At 53.8% G+C, this 25,510-nt stretch overlaps 1 protein-coding gene across 3 annotated transcripts in view; it reads left to right on the plus strand.

The window, feature by feature from the left end:
* Positions 1–22,706: 22,706 nt before the first annotated feature.
* The window catches only part of PWWP2A (PWWP domain containing 2A), a 42,701-nt gene continuing 39,897 nt past the window's right edge, over positions 22,707–25,510 (plus strand). For all 3 annotated transcript variants that reach the window (XM_055127759.1, XM_055127760.1, XM_055127757.1), the window contains exon 1: positions 22,707–23,321. In XM_055127759.1, the coding sequence (XP_054983734.1) occupies positions 22,792–23,321 (530 nt within the window). In that variant the 5' untranslated portion in view covers positions 22,707–22,791. The remainder of the gene's footprint in view (positions 23,322–25,510) is intronic.

Here is a 25,510-nt window from a genome sequence, read left to right on the forward strand (position 1 = left end):
ACTCCACGGCCTTGGGTCTCCAGAGCCAGAGAGTCCTCTCGGCACCCTGTGGTGTGCAGGAGGGAGCTCAGGGGCTGCCAGTGCCCTCCTGGCACCAAAGGGGCGGCACAGCTGGGGAGGCCCAAAAGCTAGGGGGCTGAGAGGGAGGGAGAGAGGGAGAGACAGAGGGAGAGAGAGAAAGGGAGCAAGAGAAAGGGAGAGAGAGAAAGGGAGAGAGAGAAAGGGAGAGAGAAAGGGAGAGAGAGGGAGAGAGGGAGAGGGAGAGACAGAGGGAGAAAGGGAGAGAGAGAGAAAGGGAGAGAGGGAGAGAAAGGGAGAGGGGGGAAAGAAAGGGAGAGAGAGAAGGAGAGAGGGAGAGGAGAGAGAGGGAGAGAGAGGGAGAGAGTGGGAGAGAAAGAGGGAGAGAAAGGGAGAGGGGGGAGAGAGAGGGAGAGGAAGAGAGGTAGAGAAAGGGGGGAGAGAAAGAGAGGGAGACAGGGAGAGAGAGAGGCGGAGAGAGAGAGAGGAGAGAGAGAGGGAGACAGGGGAGAGAGAGAGGGAGAGAGAGGGGAGAGAGGGAGAGAGAGGGAGAGAGAGAAAGAGGGAGAGAAAGGGAGAGGGGGGAGAGAGGGGGAGAGAGAGGGAGAGGAAGAGAGGTAGAGAAAGGGGGGAGAGAAAGAGAGAGGGAGACAGGGAGAGAGAGAGGTAGAGAAAGAGAGAGGAGAGAGAGAGGGAGACAGGGGAGAGAGAGGGAAAGGGAGAGAGAGAGGGGGACAGTGGAGAGAGAGAGGGAGAGAGAGGGAGACCGTGGAGAGAGAGAGAGAGAGGGAGTGAGAGAGAGAGAGAGAGTGTATTCTGTGGTAAAGCACGCGCCTTGCATGCAGCCAAGCCCAGTCAGCCCTCAGCTCTGCATGTGGTTCCCTGAGCAGCCCCAAGACACACTCTTGGGCACAACTGCGTGTGACCCGACCCACTCCCGCACCCCACCCCTTCTTCTCCTCCCCCCCCCACAGGGAAAGGAAGCCCTTCAGCGGAGTCAAGCGGAGAGAGCTCTCAGGGCGCCTCTGAAGGGGGTGGGGCAGAGGGAGAGAAGGGGCTGCCGCCCTGGGGATCTGGCTTGGTCCAGAGGGGGTGGGGGGTTGCTCTGTTCTCTGAGGCCCACCCCAGTTCATGCAGGGACACGTTTCTGTTGCGGCAGAAGAACACTGCGTGGCGAGGCAGGGAGTTTCTGTTGGAGGGCTTTGGCAGGGGGGGGAGGGGAATGTTTAAGCTAGACCAAGGTCCCTGCGGGGGCTGTTGGAGGGGGGTCAGGGGAAGATATTTGGGTTCTGGGTTGAGCCGAGGTTACCTTTCGAAGGTTTTATGATTAAAAAAAAAATCAGAGACATTGGAACTCCCTATCCTTCCCCCAGCCCAGATCTCACAGAATTCTCAGAGGAGCCCTTCACGTCTTAGACTAGTCCCATAGACTAGTCCCAGGACGCCTGTCACCGCTCTCAGCATTTCCTTGGAATGAAGACAGGGCTGCAGAGGACAAGGCTGCGCCCAGGGACGGGCACAGTCTGCAGACCTGCCTCCGTGTGGCTGGTCCCACCGAGCCACGGAGGGAGTGACCACGGCCGTCAGGAGACAGAGGCCCAGGGAGGTCCCTCGAGCCCTCAGGGATGGAATGAGCCATCGACCCCCGACCTCTAGTTTCACCTCGAAAGAGCGACAGCGGGGGTCCTAAGAACTCAACCCAGCAACTTCCCATTGAGAAAAAAACAAGCTAGTTCTGGGGGTTGCCCCAGGCTCTGCCCTGCCCACCTCACCAACCTCACCAGCCCCAGAACCCTGGGGCCATGGCCAGCTTCCCTGGACACTGGGTCCAGCAAAGGAGAGGCCGGTACAGAAAACCTTTTTCTTTTCTTTTTTTTTTTTTTTTTTTTGCTTTTTGGGTCACACCTGGCGATGCACAGGGGTGACTCCCGGCTCTGCACTCAGGAATTACCCCTGGCCATGCTCAGGGGACCATATGGGATGCTGGGATTTGAACCCGGGTCAGCCGCGTGCAAGGCAAATGCCCTACCCGCTGTGCTATCTCTCCACCCCCCAGAAAACCTTTTTCATGCTGCAGTCCAGGCAGGCCCCAGAGATAAGCGGCTCTCGTCTGGGCACCCCGAGAATATCCCGAGTGGGGCCGGAGCGGTAGTACAGCAGGTAGGATGTCTGATCTCCCTGCAGCCCATATGGTCCATCCCATATGGAATTAATCGAGTAACTCCCGAGGGCAGAGCCAGGAGGATACCCCCTGAGCATTGCCAGGTGTGACCCCTCCCGCCCTCCAGAAAGGAATATCACCTGAGGCTGGTGGCTTTCTCCGCTGGAATGAGTCGCCTGAAGTGCCCTGAATGACCAAAATCTCATGCTAGAGGAGAAGAAATGAAACTGACCAGGACACAACTGGGTGGCCCGATTTCAAGCCAAGTAAGGGCCAGTGTTCGGAGCCGGTGCCAACAAGTGAGGACTGACCAAAGCAGGCAGGCGGGAGGGGCGTGCCATTCTGAGGGAGCTGGAATGGGGTCCCCAGAACAACGCCCGTGGGAACTCAGAGGATATTTGTGGGTAAATGTGCAACTCAGTGCAAGGCCGTCTCCTCCAGGAAGCCTTGCCAGTGGATGATGCTAACATCAACCTCTTTTACAGTCATGACACCCGTCCACCCCTTCCCCCCTCAACCCTTCATTCCAGCCACTTTGCCTTAACACTCCCCGCCCCTTACTTTTTAATTATTTTTGCCTTTTTGGGCTACACCCAACAATGCTCAGGGGTTCCTCCTGGCTCAGTGCTTAGGGATCACTCCTGGCAGTGCTCGGGGGCACCATATAGGATGTTGGGGGCTTGAACCCAGGTCAGTGGCACGCGAGGCAAACACCCTATCTGCTATCCCATCACGCCCGCCCTCACACACTCACATTTTAATTTCTTTTGTTGTTGTTTAATTTTTTGGTTTTTTTTAGGCCATACCCAAGTGAGTACTCGGGGATCACGCCTGGCTCTGCCCTTCGAGATCACTTCTGGTGGCCTTCAGGGGACAGATGTGGTGCAGGGGATCAAACCCGGACTGGCTACATGCAAGGCAAGGGCTCTCCGTCCATTCTATTTCTCTGTCCACCCCTCCCCTGGTTTAATTTTTATCATATGTATCCATATCTGAAATGATCTTAAAGTTATGTTTCTCACAGTCTTTTTTGTTGTGGTTGTTGTGTTTTGGTCCTGGTGCTCAGGACCCACTCCTGGCTCTGTGCTCAGGGATCAGTCCGCTCAATCCTGGGGGGACAATATGTGGTGTTGGGGTTTAAACCCAGGTGAGCTGCTGGAGAGGCCAGCACTTTGCCCACTGCACTGTCTGCTTCCCGTCTCTACGGCGTCCCCTTTAAATCCTTGCTCTTCTGGGGCTGGAGCTATAGCACAGGGGGGAGGGCGTTTGCCTTGCATGCGGCCGACCCTGGTTCGATTCCCAGCATCCCATATGGTCCCCTGAGCACCGCCAGGGGTAGTTCCCGAGTGCAAGGTTAGGAATAACCCCTGTGCATCGCCGGGTATGACCCAAAACGCAAAAATAAATAAATAAATAAATAAAAATAAAAAAGAAAATTTTATAAATAAATAAATAAATAAATCCTTGCTCTTCTCCTTGCGCTATAAGCCGAAGCATACAGGCTCCTGTCTGGTTTGAAGCTCTCGGGGTGCCGCCCAGCAGGCACCCGGTGGGTACTTACTAAGTAGCCACCGAATAAGGAACTGAGTCCTGGAAAGTCATGATAACAGAGACCAGAGACCTTATCATAAATCAACTTTTCAGAAATGATTTTGCTTGAGGGCCACACCCAGCAATGCTCAGGGCTCACTCTTGGCTCTGCATTAAGAAATTACTCCCAGTGGTGGGGCTGGAGCGATAGCGCAGCGGGGAGGGCGTTTGCCTTGCACGTGGCCAACCCGGTTTCGATTCCCAGCATCCCATATGGTCCCCTGAGCGCCGCCAGGAGGAATTCCTGAGCGCAGAGCCAGGAGTAACCTCTGTGCATCGCCGGGTGTGACCCAAAATGAAAAAAAAAATTTAAAAGAAATTACTCCCAGTGGTGCTCAGGGGGACCACAGGAGGTGCTGGGGACGGAACCCATGCAAGGCAAGGGCCCTACCCACTGTACAATCGCTCTGGCCCCTATACATGCTTTTATTGAGATATAATCCAACAGCTACACCGATTTTTAAAATGTATGCTTTTACATGTCTGAGAGTATTTAGACCTGTGCACATTTCGTTTCGGGATAGCCTCCTCATCTCCAGATATTCCTCCGCTCACTAACAGTCACCTGCATTTCTTCCTCGGCCCCCAGCCCGGGGCCCCCAGGGATCTGCTCTCTCTATTCTGGCTGTTGCACGTAACTGGAATCATATAATGCTTGGCGTTCTGTGGGCTGGCTTCCTGCAGTTAGCAGGACCATTTCCTTTTTGTTTGTTTGTTAGTTGGTTTCATTTTGAGGCCACACCCGGTGGTGCTCAGGGATTTCTCCTGGCTCGGTGCTCAGGAAACACTTGTAGAATGGCTCGGGGGACCACATGGGATCAAATCAGGGTCAGCCTTGCGCAGGGCGAGCACCCCCGCCCCCCTCCACACACACTCCTGCCCAGCACCACGTCTTCAGGGTCTGTTCCGGCCACCGTGTGTTACTTCCCTTCGTTTCCATGTGCGGCCAAGTCTCTTCCACATGGACGCGTCAGTCTTCAGTCTCTCATGCAGTGGCCTGAGCGGTTTCTGTCCTTCGTCTGTCCTCCATCACGCTGTTTCTCAGGTAGTTGTGCGGACAGAGGCGTCTGTTTTTCTGCCCTTCGTTGCCGGCTGCAGTGTAACTGTCCCACCTCTGGTTCCCAAAGCTACTGGCCCTCTCTCATCCCCAATCCAAACCTGGGAGTCTCTGTTTTCCACACCAGCCGTCTCCTGCAGGTTTCCAGGTGCGGTTTCCTGGGGGTTGGGGGTGTTCAGTGCTTATTGGCCATTTGTGTGCGGTTTTCCCACTCCTTGGACAAATGCTTATAAGCGCTTTCGGCCTGCTTTGATGTTGGTGCTGTTTCTTTTTCAGGTGGTTTTGGTTTCTAGGCCATATGCAGTGGTGCTCAGGGGTATTCCTGGCCCTTTGCGTAGGGGTCACTCCCAGCCAGGCCCCAGGGGACCATGCGGTGCCCCAAATCAAACTGGGCTGTCCGAGTGCAAAGCATGGCTCTCCCACCCTGTGAGCCTTTCCCCTGCCCGGTTTACTGGCGCATTATTCAGAATGGTATTTAGTTATTTGGGGGCTGGGATCACACCTGGCGATGCCTGAGGACTGCTCCAACTGTCGGCTCAGGAGGACCATATTAGCGTCCACGGGTGGACAGTCTCCTGTGACGCATATACTCAGTCCTTTTGCTGTATCTGCAGCATCTCAGCCTGATTTGTGTTTTGTTGTTGTTTTTGCTTTGTGAGTGAGTGAGTGTGTGTGTGTGTGTGTGTGTGTGTGTGTGTGTGTGTGTTGACAGAGATCAAACTCAGAATCTCAAGGAAGAAATTCTGCCTGTTGTAGTCATATTCCTGTATTCCTGGTCCAGTATTGACATTTTGGCAGTGTGGAAGGTATGGTACAATAATAGCCATACATCTAAAGCATGAGTATTGACACTTCTTTTTTTTTTGCTTTTTGGGTCACACCCGGCAATGCACAGGGGTTACTCCTGGCTCTGCATTCAGGAATTACTCCTGGCGGTGCTCAGGGGACCATATGGGATGCTGGGATTCGAACCCGGGTCGGCCGCGTGCAAGGCAAACGCCCTACCCGCTGTGCTATTGCTCCAACCCCAGTATTGGCACTTCTTGGTCCGGAGTGATAGTCCAGTGGGGAGGGTGTTTGCCTTGCACACGGCCAATCTGGGTTCGATCTCCGGCATCCCACAGGGTTCCCCCAAGCACTGCCAGGAGTAATTCCTGAGTACAGAGCCAGGTGTAACCCCTGAGCATCTCTGAGTATGACCCAAAAAGAAAAAAGAAAAAAAAAAGCTTAAGTATTGAAACTTCTATTTTCTTTTTCTTTTTGGGTCACACCTGGCGATGCACAGGGGTTACTCCTGGCTCATGCACTCAGGAATTACCCCTGGCCGTGCTCAGGGGACCATATGGGATGCTGGGATTTGAACCCGGGTCGGCCGCGTGCAAGGCAAATGCCCTACCCGCTGTGCTATCTCTCCAGCCCCAGTATTGACACTTCTAAACAATCACTGTCATCACTGTCATCCCTTTGTTCATCGATTTGCTCGATCAGGCACCAGTAACGTCTCCATTATGAGACTTGTTGTTACTGTTTTTGGTATATTAAATACACCACAGGTAACTTGCCAGGCTCTGCCATATGGGTGGGATACTCTTGGTAGCTTGCTGGGCTCTCTGAGAGGGATGGACGAATTGAACCTGGGTCAGCCATGTGCAAGGCAAATACCCTATTCACTGTGCTATCGCTCCAACCCACTTCTAAACAATAATAATAAAAATTTAGAAGAGGGATCGAGGAGATAGGACAGGGTTAAGACACATGCCTTGAAGCTTGAGGCTTACCTGAGTGTAAGACCCGGCACCACACATGGTCTTCTGAGCACTTTAGGCATGAGCCCTGAGCACAGAGCCAGAATAAGAACTAAGCCCAGCAGGTGTGGCCCAAAAACCTAAAAACAACCCCCCCCTCCAAAAAAAACCCCTCAAGATTGAAAATCAAAAGCAAACTCAAAAAGCTGCAGTTCCCTGCGAGCTAGTGGTGGAGAGGACACAGACGGTCTGGGGCCGGTGGGCGGCTGGTGGCAGCACAGGTGGGCAGCTCCCGTGGAAAACAGGTTAATGGTTTCCTAAAAATAAAAGCTTAACACGCTCAGTTTCCCTAGAGCTTGGCAAGAGCACTCCTCGGTGTTTACCCCGGAGAAGGAAAAATGTTGTCGGCTTACACAAAAAGCCGGTCTACCAAGGCTCATAGCAACCCCGTCGGTCATCGCCACGCGCTGGAGTCAGCCCAGATCTCTCAGCCGCTGCGGCCGACTCATCACGGCCACTCCTTGTCACACAGAAGACGGACAGACCTCGGAGCCGCGACACTGTCTCTAGGAAATCTAGGAGGAAAAGAGAAAGCGACTCTAGGACCAGGGCTGTGGCTCTGCAATAGAGAACATGCCTCGATGATGCGTGTCTTGGGTCTCGGTCACTGAAATCATAAAATCAACAGAAATAAAATAAAAAGAAGAAAAGCCTTGCTCAGATGACCTACTCTAAGACCCAAAAAGAAAAAAGAAAAAAAAAGCTTAAGTATTGACACTTCTAAACAACCACTGTCATCACTGTCATCCCTTTGCTTATCGATTTGCTCGAGCGGGCACCAGTAACGTCTCCATTGTGAGACTTGTTGTTACTGTTTTTGGTATATCAATACACCACGGGTAACTTGCCAGGCTCTGCCATACGGGTGGGATACTCTTGGTAGCTTGCTGGGCTCTCTGAGAGGGATGGACGAATTGAACCTGGGTCGGCCACGTGCAAGGCAAATACCCTATTCACTGTGCTATCGCTCCAACCCACTTCTGCGTGTACTGGGGCTTGAGCAATAGTCCAGCAGGGAGGGCATTTGCCTTGCATGCAGTCCATCCGGGTTCGATCCCCGGCATTCCGTACGGTCCCCCGAGCACCACCCGGAGTAATTCCTGAGTGCAGAGCCAGGAGTAACCCCTGCTTGGCATCTCCTTGGTCCCAGTTGCCTCTGTCTTCAGGACTGGGAAGTGCCGCAGAGATGGGGGTGTGGGTGTCAGAAACTCAGGGCTGGATGCCCTGGCAGTTGAGACTCACTTGGGGACCCGCATAGCCAAACAGGAAGTTTATCCAACCAAAGAAGGCCCAGAGAAGATGCTTGCCCTCTTCATTTCTTTTGTTTGGGATGAGTGGGAGGGATTGGTGGTGCTTGGTACTCCTGGGGGGTGAGGGGAGGGGAGGGAGGTGGGATGTTCCCTGCTATCGCAAGACAAGGAAAATGCCTTCATCCCTCTACTAGGTCTCCAGCCCCTCCCTTCTCATTTCCACACAGCCGTTTCCCAGCCCTGTCCCAAATCTTTCCATCCTTTAAAAAATGCTCACCTTGGGCTGGAGTGATAGCACAGTGGGTAGGGCATTTGCCTTGCACGTGGCTGACCTGGGTTCAATTCCCAGCGTCACATAGGGTCTCCCGAGCACCACCAGGAGTAACCCCTTTGCATCACTGGGTGTGACCCAAAAAGCAAAAAAAATAAAATAAAATAAAATAATAATAAATGCTCGGACTGGAACGATAGCACAGCAGTAGGGCATTTGCCTTGCATGTGGCCAACCCGGGTTCAATTCTTCCGTCCCTCTTGGAGAGCCCAGCAAGCTACCGAGAGTATCCTGCCTGCACGGCAGAGCCTGGCAAGCTTCCCATGGCACATTCAATATGCCAAAAACAGTAACAACAAGTCTCAAAATGGACATGTTACTGGTGCCCACTCGAGCAAATTGATGAGCAACGGGATGACAGTGACAGTGACAGTGACGATAATAAGTGCTCATCTTCAGAAAGAAGCAAGAGGGCTGGAGCGATAGCACAGCGGGTAGGGCGTTTGCCTTGCGCGTGGCCGACCCAGGTTCGATTCCCAGCATCCCATATGGTCCCCTGAGCACCGCCAGGGGTAATTCCTGAGTGCAGAGCCAGGAGTAACCCCTGTGCATCGCTGGGTGTGACCCAAAAAGCAAAAAAAAAAAAAAAAAAAAAAAAAAGCAAGAAAGGGGGTGGGGGGGGGGGAAGGAAGGAAATAGACCCTCATCTCCCCTTCCAAGTCTGGCCCTGGGCAGAGGGGCCGCCTCGCTCTCTGCTCCACTTCCTGGCTTTCTTCCAGGATCTGCCGGGGGGGGGGGGGGGGGGTGGCTCCCCAACCTCGCGTTTGCTCCTTCCTTTTCCCAATCCCGCACTGAGGCCGGGTCCCCGTGGAGAGGAGCGGGCCGGCGTGGCAGGCCCTGCCCCCTGCACCGGACACTCTTGCCCACCGCTTCGGTCCTGCTCAGCTCCTGCGTGCGGCTGTCCGCCTCGCTCAGGGGACTCGGGCCTGTCTCCTAGCTACGCCGGAGAAAGGGCAAGGGCCTTGGTGAGAGCGGAGCTAGAAATAGCAGCGCGGGAGAGGCGGGCAGGGGCGGACAGGAGGCCCCAGCTGCCTCCGTGCCTCAAGTGGAGAACGTGGAGAACGTTCGCTTCAGACCCGGAGCCTTGTCACACAGGCGGCAGGCTCAGGGCACAGAGGGAGGCGTGGCCAAGGCCGGGCTGCAGACTGACTGTGCTCAGAGGCTCCGAGCACGCCCCTTCTGGCACACCTGATGCCCCCACCTTCACTCCCCTGTGTGAGTCCTTGTTTCTTTAGCCTTGCGGCCACCCGCAGTGGTGCTCAGGGCTTACTCCCAGCTCTGTGTTCAGAGATCACTCCTGGTGGTGCTCAGGGGACCCTCAGCTGTACCAGGGATGGGACCACGGTCGGTCACGTGCCAGGGGAGCTCAATAACCCCTGTACTGTTTCTCTGGCCCTGACTGAAATTCCTTTTGTTTGCGTGTTTTTGTTTGGGGGTGGGGCGTATCTGGCTGTATCCAGGGTCTCCTCCTGGCTCTGTGCTAAGGGATCATCCTGGCAGTACTCAGGAACCCTAAGGGGTGCCAGGGATCGAACCTGGGGCAGTTGAGGGTAAGGCCAATACAGGCGAAGTCTCGGTACGGTCTCTGACCCAGCACACACCGGTGAGAAGGTAGCTGTGGCTGACAGGCTGCTGCGCCCAGGCAAGGGCTGGGGGAGCCACGGTTTACTGACACGGTTTCCCGACATCTGTGGCACGCTAGACGCAGCACCCTGGGGCGGCAGCTCCTCTCTCCAGCGCAGCACGCAGGAAACGGGGGTAACCACATCACAGGAAGCGGTGACCCCAAGACAGGTAGATGAGAGAGACCTGGTCCAGCATGGGGGCTCAGCAGTGCAGGTGGAGGGAAGAGAGGGAGGAGGGGGAGGAAGGGGAGAGGGAGAGAGGGGTGGAGAGGAGGGAGAGAGGAGAAAGGGAGAGGGAGAGCAAGAAGGGAGGGGAAGAGGGAGAGGGAGAGAGGAGAGAGGGTCTCTGAGCTCCGTTCCCTGGGGCCCTCTGGGTCTGCCTGCAGGTTCCATGGGTCTTCTGGGCAGTAAGGACATCTGAGTATCTGAGTACGGGTGAGTTTGGGATTAAGACTCAGTTGGGGGGGCTGAGGCTGGAGAGATAGCACAGCAGGTAGGGCATTTTTGTCTTGCTTGCGGCTGACCTGGGTTCGATTCCCAGCAGCTCATATGGTCCCCTGAGCACTGCCAGGAGTCATTCCCGAGTGCAAGTGCAGAGCCAGAAATAACCACTGTGCATCGCCAGGTGTGACCCAAAAAGCAAAAAAAAAAAAAAAAAAAAAAAAAGGCTCAGTTGGGGGAGGGTGTTTGCCTTGCATGTGGCCGATCAGGTCCGATTCCCAGCATCTGATAGGGTCCCCCCCACACCACCACCGAGCACTTCCAGGAGTAATTGCTGAGTGCAGAGCCCGGAGTAACCCCTGAGCATCGCAGGATGTGATCCAAAAAGAAAAAAAAAAGGACTCACTTGGGCCGGGGTTGGAGTGATAGCACAGCAGGGAGGGCGTTTGCCGTGCACAACGTGACCAGGGTTCAATTCCCAGCATCCCATATAGTCCCCCCAAGCACTGCCAGGAGTGATTCCTGAGAGCAGAGCCAGGAGTAACCCCTGAGCATCGCTGGGTGTGACCAAAAAAAAAGGTGGACCTAGGTCTTCCCCCCTTCTTTGGAGGCGCCCCCCCAACCCCCCCACTGGAGACTGGTCAGCACCGCCAGGGGCTCTGGGGAGCAAAGTCCTAGTGGGTGCCTTGCCGGGGCCTGGTCACCCTCGGGATGAACCGTCCCACCACAGCTGCTGCCTTCCCGCTCTGCTCCCACCCTTCTGCCTGCTGCGGGGGGCCAAGGGCGTAGGATGGAACCTTGGGCCCCCCGCCCCCAGGCCCACCAACACGGCGGTTCCTTCTCTTTGCCCCTGGGGCCGCTCACCCGGCTGCGTGCCCTGGGCGAGTGGGCCCCGGGAAATGAGTCAGTCGGGGAATCCTGACCCATTTGCTGCTGCCGGGGGCGCTGGTGCCAGCTGCCCGGCGCAGAGCAGAGGGTTCCTCCAGCGACGCTCCGGTGCCACCGCCTCGCTCAGCTCCTCCTTCTGGAACGGATTGTAAGTGAACTGAAGAGCACTTTGGCCTTAGGGGAATGTCTGGGCAAGAGCAGATTCATTCCTTCTGCAAATCTGCAGCGCGGCCTGCTGCGTGCCAGAGACTGTTCTCGGTGCCGGCTGGCGGAGGGGAGCGGCAGGGCGAGGAGAACAGCCCCACACAGAAGTCGGGCCAATCTGTCGCTTCCCACAGTGATCTGGGCCCCGAGGGAGGGGCAGGAGGAGGGAGGAGTGTGGACTCGGGTGGATAGTTCGCTCCCTTCAGATCACTCGTGCTCAGGGCTGGGGGCGGGAGGGCGGGAAGCCCAGGGGCCATCCTGGTCACCAGTCACCGTGTGGTCCCTGAAGCCCCTTCGCCCCCCACGCCGCTGGGTGTGACCCCCCGACCCTAAACCAAACAAGCAACCGTCTTCTGAACGGCTCTCAGCTGAGTCCCGGGGTGGCGCTCCCCAGCTGCTCCCGCCCTCAGACGAGCCCCCTCAGAGCGGAGAATGTTTTTTGGAATTGTCTTGGTCAGTAGCCATGACGGGGAAAAGAGCCTTATGGAAAATTTTAATCAGGCAGGAAAAGAGAAAGAAGGAAAATGACAAAAGGCTCTTATTCCTAACGCTCACACGTGACTGTTGTTAACACTTTTTCCCAGGGTGTTTTATGCATCAAAACACTTTTACTTTCTGTCCTCTTAGACTCATGGCATAGACATTTTTCAAGCAAATGATATCTTTTTTTTTTTCTTTTGGGTCACACCTGGCGATGCACAGGGGTCATTCTTGGTGGTGCTCGGGGGACCGTATGGGATGCTGGGAATGGAACCCAGGTCGGCCGTGTGCAAGGCAAACGCCCTACCTGCTGTGCTCTCGCTCCAGCCCCACAAATGATATCTTTTAAAATAAAAAAAAATTTTTTTTTTGGTTTTTGGGTCACACCCGGCGATGCACAGGGGTTACTCCTGGCTCATGCACTCAGGAATTACTCCTGGCGGTGCTCAGGGGACCATATGGGATGCTGGGATTAGAACCCGGGTTGGCTGCATGCAAGGCAAACGCCCTCCCCGCTGTGCTATTGCTCCACCCCACAAATGATATCTTAAAAAAAAAAATGCCCTTTCATTTTTTTGGTTTTGGAGGCTCAGTCAGTGGTGCCTGGGAGTCGCTTCCAGCTGTGCTCAGGGAACCAGGGAACCGTGCAATTCGAGGAATCCGACATCCAACTCCAAACCGCACCCACGGGAGGCGGTTGTTCCGCTCACCTACATCCCTGGCCCTAAACAACAATCTTATCTTGTTGGATGTTTTGGGGGCCACCATACCCGTGCTCTGGGATTGATCCTGGAAGTGCCCCAGAAGGGACCAGACGAGTAAGGAGACATCTGCAAATTGCAGTACTTGTCTGGCCCCGTCTGATTTTCGATGCCTTGGCAAAGGAGGCAGCGTCCCTGATTCTTGATCTTCGACGGAGGTCGGAACTCTGGATTCCTTCTCTCACTTGAGTGAAACGTGGTACTCCAAGCATAGCTCTTTCAATTCCTCTTTGAGGGACCCGAATAGTGTTCTCGTCCTGTTTTCATAGGGCCCAGGTCTCTGAGGCGTATGTTAGTGCAGGAAGAATGGTGGAGTCAAAAGATATTCCCAGGGGCTGGAGCGATAGTACAGCGGGTAGGGCGTTTGCCTTGCACGCGGCCGACCCGGGTTCGATCCCCGGCATCCCATATGGTCCCCCAAGCACCGCCAGGAGTAATTCCTGAGTGCAAAGCCAGGAGTAACCCCTGAGCATTGCTGGGTGTGACCCAAAAAGCAAAAAAAAAAAAAAAAAAAGATATTCCCAGGGGCTGGAGCGATAGCACAGTGGGTAGGGCGCTTGCCTTGTAAGCGGCCGACCAGGGTTCAATTCCCAGCATCCCATATGGTCCCCTGAGCACCGCCAGGGGTGATTCCTGAGTGCAGAGCCAGGAGTGACCCCTGTGCATCACCAGGTGTGATCCAAAAAGCAAAAAAATGAAAAATAAAAAAAAGATGTGCCCAGAGCCAGAGGTTCTTTGTCCTTGTAACAACTTCTTCGATGCTCTTAAAGGTGTTTCATGATGCTCTCTTCCTCCTGCGCAGTGAGACCTCAGGTACCAGGTCGTTTGTCATGTTGAGTTCTCGACCTAGGTACACATAACTGCTACATTCGGAGATGTTCGTTCCATTGAGAGCAAATGGAATGTCAGGAACTAGTCCGTTTCTAATGAACTAGTCTGTTTCTCATGTGCATGAGCAGCACGTCCATGCACAAGGTGTGTGGCGTGTTTGTCAGTGTGCAGATCTTACAACATGCCACTCACATGGCAGAGCCTGGCAAGCTACCCATGACGTATTTGATATGCCAAAAACTAACAAAAATGGGCCTCATTCATATCTTTTTTTAGCTTTTTGGGTCACACCCGGCGATGCTCAGGGGTTACTCCTGGTTTTGCATTCATATTTGCATATTCACACATATACATAGAGTATATATTCACACATATGCATATAGTATATATTTTTCCTGTTTGAGTCACACCCAGCTGTGTCCAGGGCTTCCTGCTGGCTTTCGGCTTGGGAATCATCCTCTCTGTGCCCGGTGTCCATATGCAGTGACAGGGATCAAACTGGGGTCAGCCATGTGCCAGGCAGACCCCCTTACCCACAGTGTTATCTACCCGGCCCTTTAAGATTCTTTTAAAAGAATCCTTCACCGGAAGTGGAATTGAAAATTGTAGGTATTATTAAGTTGCAGATACCACCAAATTGCTTTTCCAAAGGGAACTATCTAGTCGCAGTGGCTTGGAAGCCTGAGGGAAAGTTCGTCCCTTCCCTGACTCACTTGCTCTATACCTTTGTCTCTGCTGGCTGGCAGGCCGCCGGGGAAGGCAGGTGCTCTCCTCTTGGTTTGATTTCAGTGTTTTGAAACTTTTGGGTCACACCCACAGTGCTCAGGATAACTCCTGGCTCTGCAGTTAGGAATCATCCTGACAGGGCTTGGGGAAGCATACGCCATGCAGGGCATCAGACCTGAGTCAGTCCCTGCAAGGCCAACGCCCTACCTGCTGTACTATTTTTCTCCAGTCCCCTCTCCTTTGTTTTAATTGGAATTTTGGCTCCGTCATTTGCTAGCAAATGAAATGCCCCTGAGCAAACCAGTTTACAGATTTTTCTTTTCTTTTTTTTTTTTTTTTGAGCCCACCCAGTGATGCTTAGAAGTTACTATTGACTCTTTACTCAGGAATCACTCTGGGCAATGCTGGGGGATCGTGCGGGATGCCAGGGCTCGAACCCAGATAGGCCTGTATGCAAGGCCCAGTGCCACACCCATTGTTTGATCCCTCTGGCCCTACTCAGTTACAATGATAACTTTTCTAGTCAAGAGTCTCACAGACCAGGTTTGGGGGCGTGGCTTGGAAATGACTGCTTTCTTTTCCTTTGCTTTTTTAAATTTAAATTTTTTTAAAGGCCACAACCGGCTGTGCTCAGGGCTTGCTCCTTGTTCTGTGCTCAGGCACCATTCCTGGCAGTGCTCAGGGGACCATATGCAGTGCTGGGGGAGTTAAACAAGGATCAGCCAAGACAAGTGCCTTAATTCCTGTTCTAAATCTTTGGCCCCTGTTGTAAGAATTTAAAAGATAACTATGAAAAAAAAAAAAAAAAGGAAGACTAGAGGCTAGAGCGATACGCTGTGGACTAGATGCATTGTCTGTCTGCTTGAGGAGGCCTGGGCTCACGGCCCAGCATTTCTGGCCCCCAAGACCACTGGCAGTGACCTCTGACCATGAGTCTTGAGAACAGTGTCCAAGTACCACTGCACGTGGCCCCCAAACTAAGCTTGCTTCCTTTCTTTTTACTTCTCCCCCCTAAGAATTCGTTCTACTGCTGCCCAAAAAAGAAGTCCATGGGGCTAGAGCGATAGTACAGCAGGGAGGGCATTTGCCTGGCACACGACTGACCCCGGTTCGATCCCTTGCATACCATATGGATTACTCCAGAGCACTGCCAGGAGCAGTATGAATTATTCCAGAGTAGTAATATGAATTACTCCAGAGCACTGCCAGGAGTAATTCCTGAATACAGAGTCCGGAGTAACCTCTGAGCATCTCAGGGTGATCTCCACCCCCCACCTCCCCGCCCCCCCAAAAAAAGGCCTTGATTCCCGGGCAGTTCTAGCTAGAGAGTACTCTTTCCTTTTGGAATAAAAGAAACCATTTACTGTCAGGCAGGGGCCAAGGGATTAACATGCATTACTCTATTTAATCCACACAAGGACCCTACCAAATAGGTTCTGTTATTAAGCTGTTTTAATGATGGGGAAGAAAAGGTTCAGAGAAGCTGAGCAATCTTCCCAAATCACACAGCAGGGAAGCGGCAGGACTTGATCTCAAGTCTGAGAATTACTCCGGCTATCATTTTGTCATTCTTTAGCAAGAGTGCATTGCAGCGATAGCATTCAGATTCACCCCAAGTTGATCTTTTCCCCCAGTCCCTGAAGCCCCAAGTTTCTCCATTAAAATAGGGAATAATAATAGTCCCGGTGCAGGGTAATTGTGAGGATTAAATGAGCTAATTAACTTGCAAATCTGCATTGGAATTAGAAGTGCTTTGTCTCACTGCGGGAGCTCTCCTGCGCCCTTCCAGCGAGGGGCTCTGGGCTGAGGCCCCAGATTGCAGGAACCTTCACTGGAGGTCGCACTTGGCACCAGAGGCCAAACTGGAAAAATCTGAAAGGCACCAAGGGTCATGCTTACCCCCTCTGTGTCCCTGGGTGATGCCAGGCAGTGTCGGTACTATTGCCTCAGTCTCTCTCTCTCTCTCTCTCTCTCTCTCTCTCTCTCTCTCTCTCTCTCTCTCTCTCTCTCTCTCTCTCTCTCTCTCTCTCACACACACACACACACACACACACTCACACATACACACTCACACGCACTCACACACTCATACACACTCAGACTCACACACTCACACTCACACACACTCATACTCATACGTGTACACTCTCACACTCACACATACACTCATTCACACCACTCACACACACACTCATACACACTCACACACACACATGCTCGCCCAGTGTGCAGCCCTCTGCAGCGGCCACGTGACGGCGAGTGCACGCGTCCCCTGCTCCCCGGTGGGCGGGGAGCGCCCGGGTGGCCTTGTTATGAATGAACGCGGGGCCGAGCGCGGGGCGCGGCTTCAGAGGCGAGTCTCTATGGCGACGGGAGCAGGGGAGTGCGCGCGCCCAGCCCTCCCGGGTCTCCTGCCTTTCATTCCAGAACTCGGCCCGGCTCCCGCCTCGCGGGCTCCACTGAGTTAAGTGCTCAAGGTCACGGGAACAAAGAGAGAATGACAACTAAATGGGCTTGTCATTTCCCTTTCCTTGGCATCCCTGGGCCCGGGGAGCCTGGGCCTCGTCTGGGAAGAATCAGAGTTGGATGCTGGAGCCGGCTGCTCAAGAAGGGGGTCACCTCGGAGACTTCCTGGGACAGGGGAGCGGGGGCAGGTGGCATGACAGTGATCCGGGGCCGGGTGGCCTGCGGGAAAGGCCTTCCGAGTCATTCAGACGACGCCGGAGAAAAACTTCTGGGTCCAGCTTCTGGCCTGCACCCAGCAGACAATATGAAAACAAAGACTGATGAATTTTGTGGCGGTCCAGGGTGAAGGATGGGGGGCCCCACCCCTCACCCTCTGCTCCCCGCCACTTTCTGTAGACCCAGAGCGGCCTGGTCAGGTCTGGGCTCTGGCTAGGCACCTGGTCTGTAGCTCACATGTCTGGAATCCTGTTATGCCACAAGCCTTCTTAGGCCAGAGTTGAGTCTCTCCATCTCTCTGTCTCTGTCTCTGTCTCTGTCTCTCTCTCTCCTCCCTCCCTCCCTCTCTCCTTCTCTCCTCTCTCTTCTCTCTCTCTCCTTTCTCTCCTCTCTCTCTTCTCTCTCCTCCCTCCCTCCTTCTCTCCCCTCTCTCCTCTCTCTCCCCTCTCTCCTCTCTCTCCTTTCTCTCCTCTCTCTCCTCTCTCTCCCCTCTCTCCTCTCTCTCCTCTCTCTCCTTTCTCTCCTGTCTCTCCTCTCTCTCCCCTCTCTCCTCTCTCTCCTTTCTCTCCTCTCTCTCTTCTCTCTCTCCTCTCTCTCTCCTCTCTCCCTTCTCTCCTCTCTCTTCTCTCTCTCTCTCTCTCTCTCTCTCTCTCTCTCTCTCTCTCTCTCTCTCTCTCTCTCTGTATTTGCTGAAGGAAGAATGAAAGCATTTCCTCCCAGGAAATGCATTCAGAAGGGCCCCAGGGGTGGTTTTCTCGCTGGCGCCCTGGGTTGGAGCTCTGCCACTACATGCTTCCCGAGAAGCACAGAGCCGAGAGTAGCCCCTGAACACCACTGGGTGTTTGATCCCATGTGTTCCTCTGAGTCCTACCAGTAATGATCACTGAGCACAGAGTCAGAAGTAAGCCCTGAGCACCTCTGGGTAGGACCCCCCCCCCAAACAAAGAGCAAAAAACCCATAAAGATAATTTATGAATGGGGAAGCAGATGTTGGGAGCGACTTCCCTTGAATCAGGTCCAGATCGTGCAGGTAGTCTGAGACCTCACAGGGACTCATGTGTGGGTTCCCTTCATTCCATTCTGCGTGTTCAGTCACCAAGCTGTAGTGCCCCACAGAGCTCAAGATCAGAGTCTCCCTGTGACCATGAGGATGTGAGCTTGAGTTGCTAGCTAGCTGCCTCATCTTTCCATCCACCCACCACCCACCCAGCCATTCATGCATTCAGCAATCTGGTTAGGCAAACAACTATCCATCTGCTGTTATCTGATGCTTGTCTCTCCCCACAGTTACATATGGTGGAATCCTAACCCTCAAGGCGGCACTCTGGGGAGGTGGGCCTTTGCGAGGTGATGAGTGCGCAAGAACTCTTGGACGATCAGTACCTCTGTAGAAGAGGCCTCAGAGGGACCACTCATCCCTGTAGCAGCTCCCTGATTTCCCACTTCCAGCTTGCAGAAGGGTCAGAAGTATAAATAAATAAATAAAGTCCCAGTATGGGCTTTTGTCCCAGAAGTCCAAACAGACTTAGATTCCATTTTCCCATCATCTCTCCATCCCATTCAGTGTATCCTGAATGGATACCCTGGTGTGGACAGGGGCAGCAGTTGGAATAAATGATTCAGAGGTCATGCAAATATCCATTCCACAGGGGAATTCTGCAATTCTGCAGGGGACATCCTCTATACCATTTCTGTTGGGGGGGACAGGAGGGGTACATACATGTGCTCAGGGGCTACTCTTAGCTCTGTGCCCAGGGACCACTCCTGGCGGTACTTGGGGGGGCCATATGCAATTCCGGGGATCAACCGAGATTAGCCCCATGCAAGACCAATTGCTTAATCCTGGTGATATCTCTGGCCCTGTGGTGTGTTATGCCAATTCTATGTCAGCAAGGGCTGCATGTAAAGATGATGAGGAAACAGTAATTCATCTAAAGAGCTTGAGGGTTTAGTCTCTCCTTTTGGGGAGAGCCACACTCAGTGGTGCTGAAGGACCTACTTCTGGCTCTGTGCTTAGGGGTTGCTGGCAAAGGTACTTGGGGGAGCATATTGTATCAGGATTGAACATGGGTGTCCTGCATGCAAAGCACATGCTCAGTCTAATCAGCTCTCTCTCCAGCACCCCAAGGAATAATCTCTTTGTGAAGTGCAAAACTAGAATTTGGGTTTTCATTTGAATCTTCTCGCTTTTTCATCCATTCATCATCTTGCTCATCTCTCTTTAGTGACTTCCATTTTGTTTATGGAAGGAGCTGCCTCTTTTTGCTTCTGAATCGAGCATTTGCTGTTCCTTTTATGGGGATAGGGGTACACCCGGCGATGCTCTGGGCTTACTCTTGACTTTGTGCACTCAGGGATCACCCCTGGCAGGGCTTGGGAGGCTGTGGTAAACCAGTTTCTGTTGATTTGGGGTATTTGTCATCCTCCTGCTAGATCCCAACGATGAGAGGTCATTTTGTTCCTATCCAGTTAATGCATTCCTATCCTTTGCTCCTTTTTTGGTTGTTTTTGTTTTGAGGCCACATTTAGCAATGCTCAGGGATTACTCCTGGGTCTGCACTCTGGAATCACCCTGGCAGTGATATGGGATGTCAGGGATCAGCTTCGTGCAAGGCAAATGCCCTACCGGCTATACTATCTCCTTGGCCCCTATCCTTTGCTTCTTAACTAAAATGTTTGGCTCAGGGCTGGAGTGATAGCACAGCGGGTAGGGCATTTGCCTCGCACTCGACCAACCTGGGTTCGATTCCCAGCATCCCATATGGTCCCCTGAGCACCACCAGGGGGAATTCCTGAGTGCAGAGCCAGGAATAACCCCTGTGTATCACCGGGTGTGAACTAAAATGCAAAAAAAAAAAAAAAAAAAAATTGGCTCAGAGCACCTACATAGAGAGACATTGTCCTTTACTTAGCTATCACAATTCAGTTTATGATTTGTTCACAATCTAAAATCTGGTTAGAATAGACTACTTCTTGGGGCTGGAGCGATAGCACAGCGGGTAGGGCATTTGCCTTGCATGCGGCTGACCCGGGTTCAACTCCCAGCATCCCATATGGCCCCCTGAGCACCGCCAGGGGTGGTTCCTGACTGCAGAGCCAGGAGTAACCCTTGTGCATTGCCGGGTGTGACCCAAAAAGCAATAAATAAATAAATAAATAAAATAGACTGCTTCCTAACTGCCCAGGAACTGTCATTGTGGTCTTTTGGTTTGTATTCTGTCTGCCTAATTTTGGGAAATGACCCACAATAGGCCTTTATTTATTTTTATTTGTGCAGGAGATATTGAACTCAGGGTTTCATCTATCAAAACATGCTCTCTGCTACAGGGCAACTATATTTTGTTTTAGTTTTAGGGCAACACCTGGTGACACTCAGGGGCTGTTCCTGGCTGGCTCTGTGACATGGTATCAGGGATCAAACCTGGGCCTCTCATAAACCATGAGCAAAACACATGATTAGCCCCTTTAGCTGTCTCTCTGGTCCCTGAACAAACTAGAAAGATGATGGGTCCATGGCCAAACCTTCTCAGCATGGAGGACTTGTCAAAAAATGGAAATAGACTTTGCCAGAATAGGGAGAGGATTTGATGGATGTGGACTTCAGAGCTAGCAGAGTTTCTGGAGTTGCAGGATGAAAATGGTGCTTTAGGAGGGCAACTTGGTAAGCCACAACCTAGAATACTTTTTTTTCTTTTTTGGGTCACATCCGGCGATGCACAGGGGTTACTCCTGGCTCTGCACTCAGGAGTTACTCCTGGCGGTGCTCAGAGGACCATATGGGATGCTGGGATTCGAACTCGGGTCGGCTACGTGCAAGGCAAACGCCCTACCCGCTGTGCTATCACTCCAGCCCCTGGAATACATTTTTAATGGAAACAATTCATTGCAACATCCTTCAATGAATTACTGCAGGAGGTAATCAGGTTTTAGAACCCCAACTATATATTTTTTCCCATTTGGGAGACTGTACAGTGTGGGCATTCAAATGCGGTCTAGTTTCAAATGTGAAACTAGATATGCTATGTTTAATTAATGGAGTATGGTGAATGAGTGACAAGGTGATCATGGTGAAAACCCCAGGAGATGGGGGTTCTGTCAAGTCTTTGTTCAGGGAAGGAGGAGAACAGAGAAACAGGAATCCCCTGTTAGGGCGGGGCAGATAGGTATGTGGAATTGCTAAGACCTGCAACCTGATTCAGGGTCAGCTTCCTCATCTATACAGAGGATGACTTGACTCGGAACTTCTTTTTTTTTTTTCTAGTTCCTATGATAGAACCTAGATCTCCAGCACGCAAGTGAGGCAATGTCTCCTCTTTACCATGGCCCTCCCAACCCCCTACTCCCTAGCCTGGCTGCACAGAACGTGCTCAGGGCTTTCTCTTGGCTCTGCGCTCAGGGATAACTCCTGTCAGAGCTTGGGCGACCATATCGGGTGCCAGGGATTGAACCCCGGTGGCTGTGTGCCAGACAAGCTCTCTACCCGCTATGCTCTCTCTCCTAAATTTCTTCTTCTTCTTCTCTTTTTTTTTCTTTTTTGATCACACCTGGCGATGCTCAGGGTTTCATCCTGGCTCATGCACTCAGGAATTACTCCTCGCGGTGCTCAGGGGACCATATGAGATGCTGGGAATAGAACCCAGGTCGGCCGCGTGCAAGGCAAATGTCCTACTCGCTGTGCTATGACTCCATCCCTCTCCTAAATGTCTTATTGAACTTCTTTAGTCCTGGCAACTCTGCTCCTTGCTTTCTAGTGGGCATCCCTAATGCCTAGAATCTCTTTTGAAGAAAAAGCTGGCTTTGAAGTCCCATTTGGGAGAAATGAATTTAAAGATTTTTTTAAAAAACCAGGAATAAGAAACTGATTAAAAGTGGGAAAATGAAACTGATAGAGAATGAGGGTCATCAGGACCTTCAAGGAGGTTTTGTATCTCTCAAGGCACAAAGAGCTGGAGTAAGCAGGTGTGCTGGTTTTCCAGGGGAGATAAGTGTTCTGGTGGCAGTTAGGCAACGCCTCAGCACTGCTATTCATCAGCTTAATAGAGTGGGTATGGTGTCCCTCCTCTTTCATTAACATTTTCATACTTGTTCCTAGAAAGTGGAGAGAAGTCAAGGAAAACACTTTTTGTGTGGGAGCTGGTGTGGCTGCCATGCGGTTATGGAGACTGCCTTGCACATCATTCTGTCTCCAGCAACCAGCACAGCGCCTAGCCCGGTAGGCGCCCCAAAGCAGTTCGTAGCGAAAACTCTAGTTGTCTTTCCCATAGACGCTTGTCGTGCGCACACGCGGCCGCCAGCAGGTCCGCGCCTAGAAATAACATTTATTCTAAGGACATCAGCGCAGGGATTCTTGGGAAGCGGTTCCTCTCCCGCACGCTCCCGCTGCTCCTCCCCTCGAGCCCCTTTGAAAGAACTGGGCGCGCCACGTGATTCCCTCCATTCTCTCACCTCTGCGAGCCTAGCTGATAACGGGCAGGTGCAAGAGCCAACCTTAACGCGCCCTTTCCTCTCCCAGCCAATAGAAAGCGGCGACAAGTAGGGGCGCTCCGCTTTTGTGACTTGCCCCGCCCCCCCCCACCGCACTCCCCGCCCCTTTTGAGCCCGCCCTCCCCACTCCGCCTCTTAAGATTCGACATTTGACAATTCATCCGGCCAATGAGAAGTTCCTCCTCCACCGTGGGGGGCGGGGCCGGGCGGATGATGGACGGCCGCCGCCGGCCAACGGACTCTTAGAATCGCGGGAGGGGTGCGGGACGCCACCAATGGCGCGGTGCCAAGAGCGAGCATCAGGGAAAAGGGGCGGGACCAAAGTGTGCGCCGGCGGGAGGGGAAAGGCCCGGGGAAGCCAGCAGCGCCGCCGTCGCCGCCGCCGCCGCCGCCGCCGCCGCCGCTGCCGCCGCGGCCGCGGGAGCCGGAGCCGGAGAAGGGAGAAGCCAGGGAGAAAATGGCGGCCGTGGCTGCTGAGGCGGCGGCGACCGCGGCGTCCCCCGGGGAGGGGGGCGCCGGCGAGGCCGAGCCCGAGATGGAGCCCATCCCCGGCAGCGAGGCGGGCGCGGACCCGCTCCCGGGCACGGCCACGGAAGCGTCGGTGCCGGACGGCGAGGCCGACGGGCAGCCGCCTTCCCCGCGGGCCGACGAGCCGCCGCCTCCCTCGCCGCCGCCGCCGCCGCCGCCCGGGGAGCCCGCGCGCTGCGGGGACGCGGCCGAGCCGCCGCCCGCCGGGGCCGGGGAGCCGCCCGGGCCGCCCGCGCCCGCCCCGGCCGCCGCCGCCGCCGCCGCCGCCGAGCCCCCGCCCCCGCCCGCGCCCGCGCCCGCGCCCGCGCCCGCGCCGCCCGGGGACGCGGCCGTGTCGCGCCTCATCCCCGGCTCCGAGGTGCGGGTCACGCTGGACCACATCATCGAGGACGCGCTCGTGGTGTCGCTGCGCCTCGGGGACAAGCTCTTCTCCGGGGTCCTCATGGACCTGTCCAAAAGGTACCGCGCCCCCGCGCGCTCCCCCGGGCCGCCCCCCGCGCGCCCGCCCCGCGCGCCCCCGGCGGAGGGCGGGCCCGACCCTGGCGCAGGTGGGCGCGGGGCGCGCGGCGCTCGACCCTCCCCGCCGTCCTGCGCGCTCCGGGGGTCCCCCCACCACCCCCAGCATCCCGCGTTGGACCGTGGGGGACCACGAGAGGCGAGAGCGCTGGGCGCCCGGCGCGGGAGGTTGCGGGTGCGCACTGCTGCGCTCCCGGGAGCCCGTTAACTCGAGCGGGCTTGGAGGAAAGGGGGTGTGCGCGCCGGGCGCCCCAAAGGCTCCCTGTCACTCAGGAGCTTCCATCAGAAAGCGAGCCTTTCTGCTGTTAACTCTGGGAGAGTGGATTCCCCCTACATAACTTTCAGACGGGAAAGCGCTCGCTCTCTCTGGCTCTCCTTTCTCTCTCCTCTCTCTTCCTCTCCTTTCTCTCTTCCTCTCTCTTCTCTCCCTCTCCTTTCTCTTTCTCACTTCTCTGTCCTCCCTTTCTCTCTCCCTCTCTCTCCCCCCCTAGTCCCCCGTCTCCCTCCAATGGTAGTGCTTTTTAAAATTTTTTTTTAAAAAAGAAAAGTTCTAAAGGAAGCCTCGGATTGCTCTGGGACTCTCAATCAAAAGATGGAGCGGCATAAAAGTGTCTTGGTCCCGACCCTTCAGGGCTCGAGGTGGAGGTTCGAACCTCAGAGGCTGAGAGGGTTGGCTTGGCCCCGCCAACCTTCGCAGCCGGCACGTGTTCATCTCTTTTGGGTGTAAAATGCTCGTGCGCGCTGCTTTCAACAGGTAAAGAAGCGAGCCTGTTGGAAGTGTGTAGCGTTAATCTTTCCATTCTCTTCTTTTGCAGATATGAAGTGCAGAGACTCCCATTCACGGCTCTCCATTCTGTTTGCCGCAACAGCACACACTCTCTGACGGTGTCTCACCTCTTGGGAAAGGGCTGATTTTAGTACGCTTTACTTCATTTTTGGGGGGCGGGGGGTGGTTGTCGTCGTTGTCGAGTTGGGGGGGCCGCTTGGAGTCCACTTGGTGCTAGGGATGGAAGTAGGGCCTCACAGATGTCAGGCCTGGGCTCTTATCTTTTGAGTCGCATCCCGGATCCCAGTATGCTGTATATTTAGTTGCCCTTCCATCAGCATGAAAAAGAATCCTTTCCCATTTGGGGAAGAAAGTCACTTAAACATTTCATGTTGAAGTCTGCTGCTGGGAAAGCGGGTGACATGGGAACTTTTACAGTTCTAAACTTTTGTTTGTGTGAAGAAATTGGTCTTTTTCTTCTTTTTTGTTGTTGTTTTGATAGAAAGCACCATAGGACCAATACGCTTTCTACTATGTACTCCTTTATATTCTATGTTTTTATTAGAAAGAGAGACTCAGGGCTGGAGCAATAGCACAGCGGGTCGGGCGTTTGCCTTGCACGCGGCCAACCCGGGTTCGATTCCCAGCATCCCATACGGTCCCCTGAGCACCACCAGGAGTAATTCCTGAGTGTACAGCCAGGAGTAACCCCTGTGCATCACCGGGTGTGACCCCCAAAGCAAAAAACAAAACAAAACAAAACAAAAAACCCCAAAAAACAGAAAGAGAGACTCAGTTGTGTGTTTGCTATTGAATTAAACAGAAGTGAATGCCAGTGATTGTGTGAGAATCTGGATTTCAAATCTGCAAAAGGAAGGTCCAGAAAGGTAAGTTGCTTCTGGAAATGGAAGAGTACTTTTCCTGTCTTGAGGTGCTAACTTTGTGTCCTTTCCTAGTTAAGTATCCATTTCAGTAGAGACCCGCAACTGTTCCGGTTTCCTTTGGGTTTTCTTTGCTACTTTGCTACTTAGTTTCTAAGTGAGGAAACAGTGAACATCTCAATTAGGAGACAATTATGTCCAGCAGTGTATCCATGCTTTCCTCAGAGAGGAACAGTTTCTGCTGTCATTTGGACAGGGTCATGGTTCAGAAAAGTCTGTTTTGGGTTACACCTAGCAGTGCTGCAGGTGGGATGTGTAGGGGACTGCTACTCCCGGTAGGGTGCTTGCGGACTGCTCCCGGCCACTGCCAGAGGGGAGAGGGACAGATGATTCAGCCGAGAGGTGCAGGGGCTGGAGTTCAGACCCCCTTTGGTGCCAGCAGCCCTTTGCACCCAGCCCTCTGAGTCATCTCTCCAGCCTATGGC

The sequence above is a fragment of the Sorex araneus genome, chromosome 2 (genome assembly GCF_027595985.1).
Source record: "Sorex araneus isolate mSorAra2 chromosome 2, mSorAra2.pri, whole genome shotgun sequence".
NCBI classification, from domain to species: Eukaryota; Metazoa; Chordata; class Mammalia; order Eulipotyphla; family Soricidae; genus Sorex; species Sorex araneus.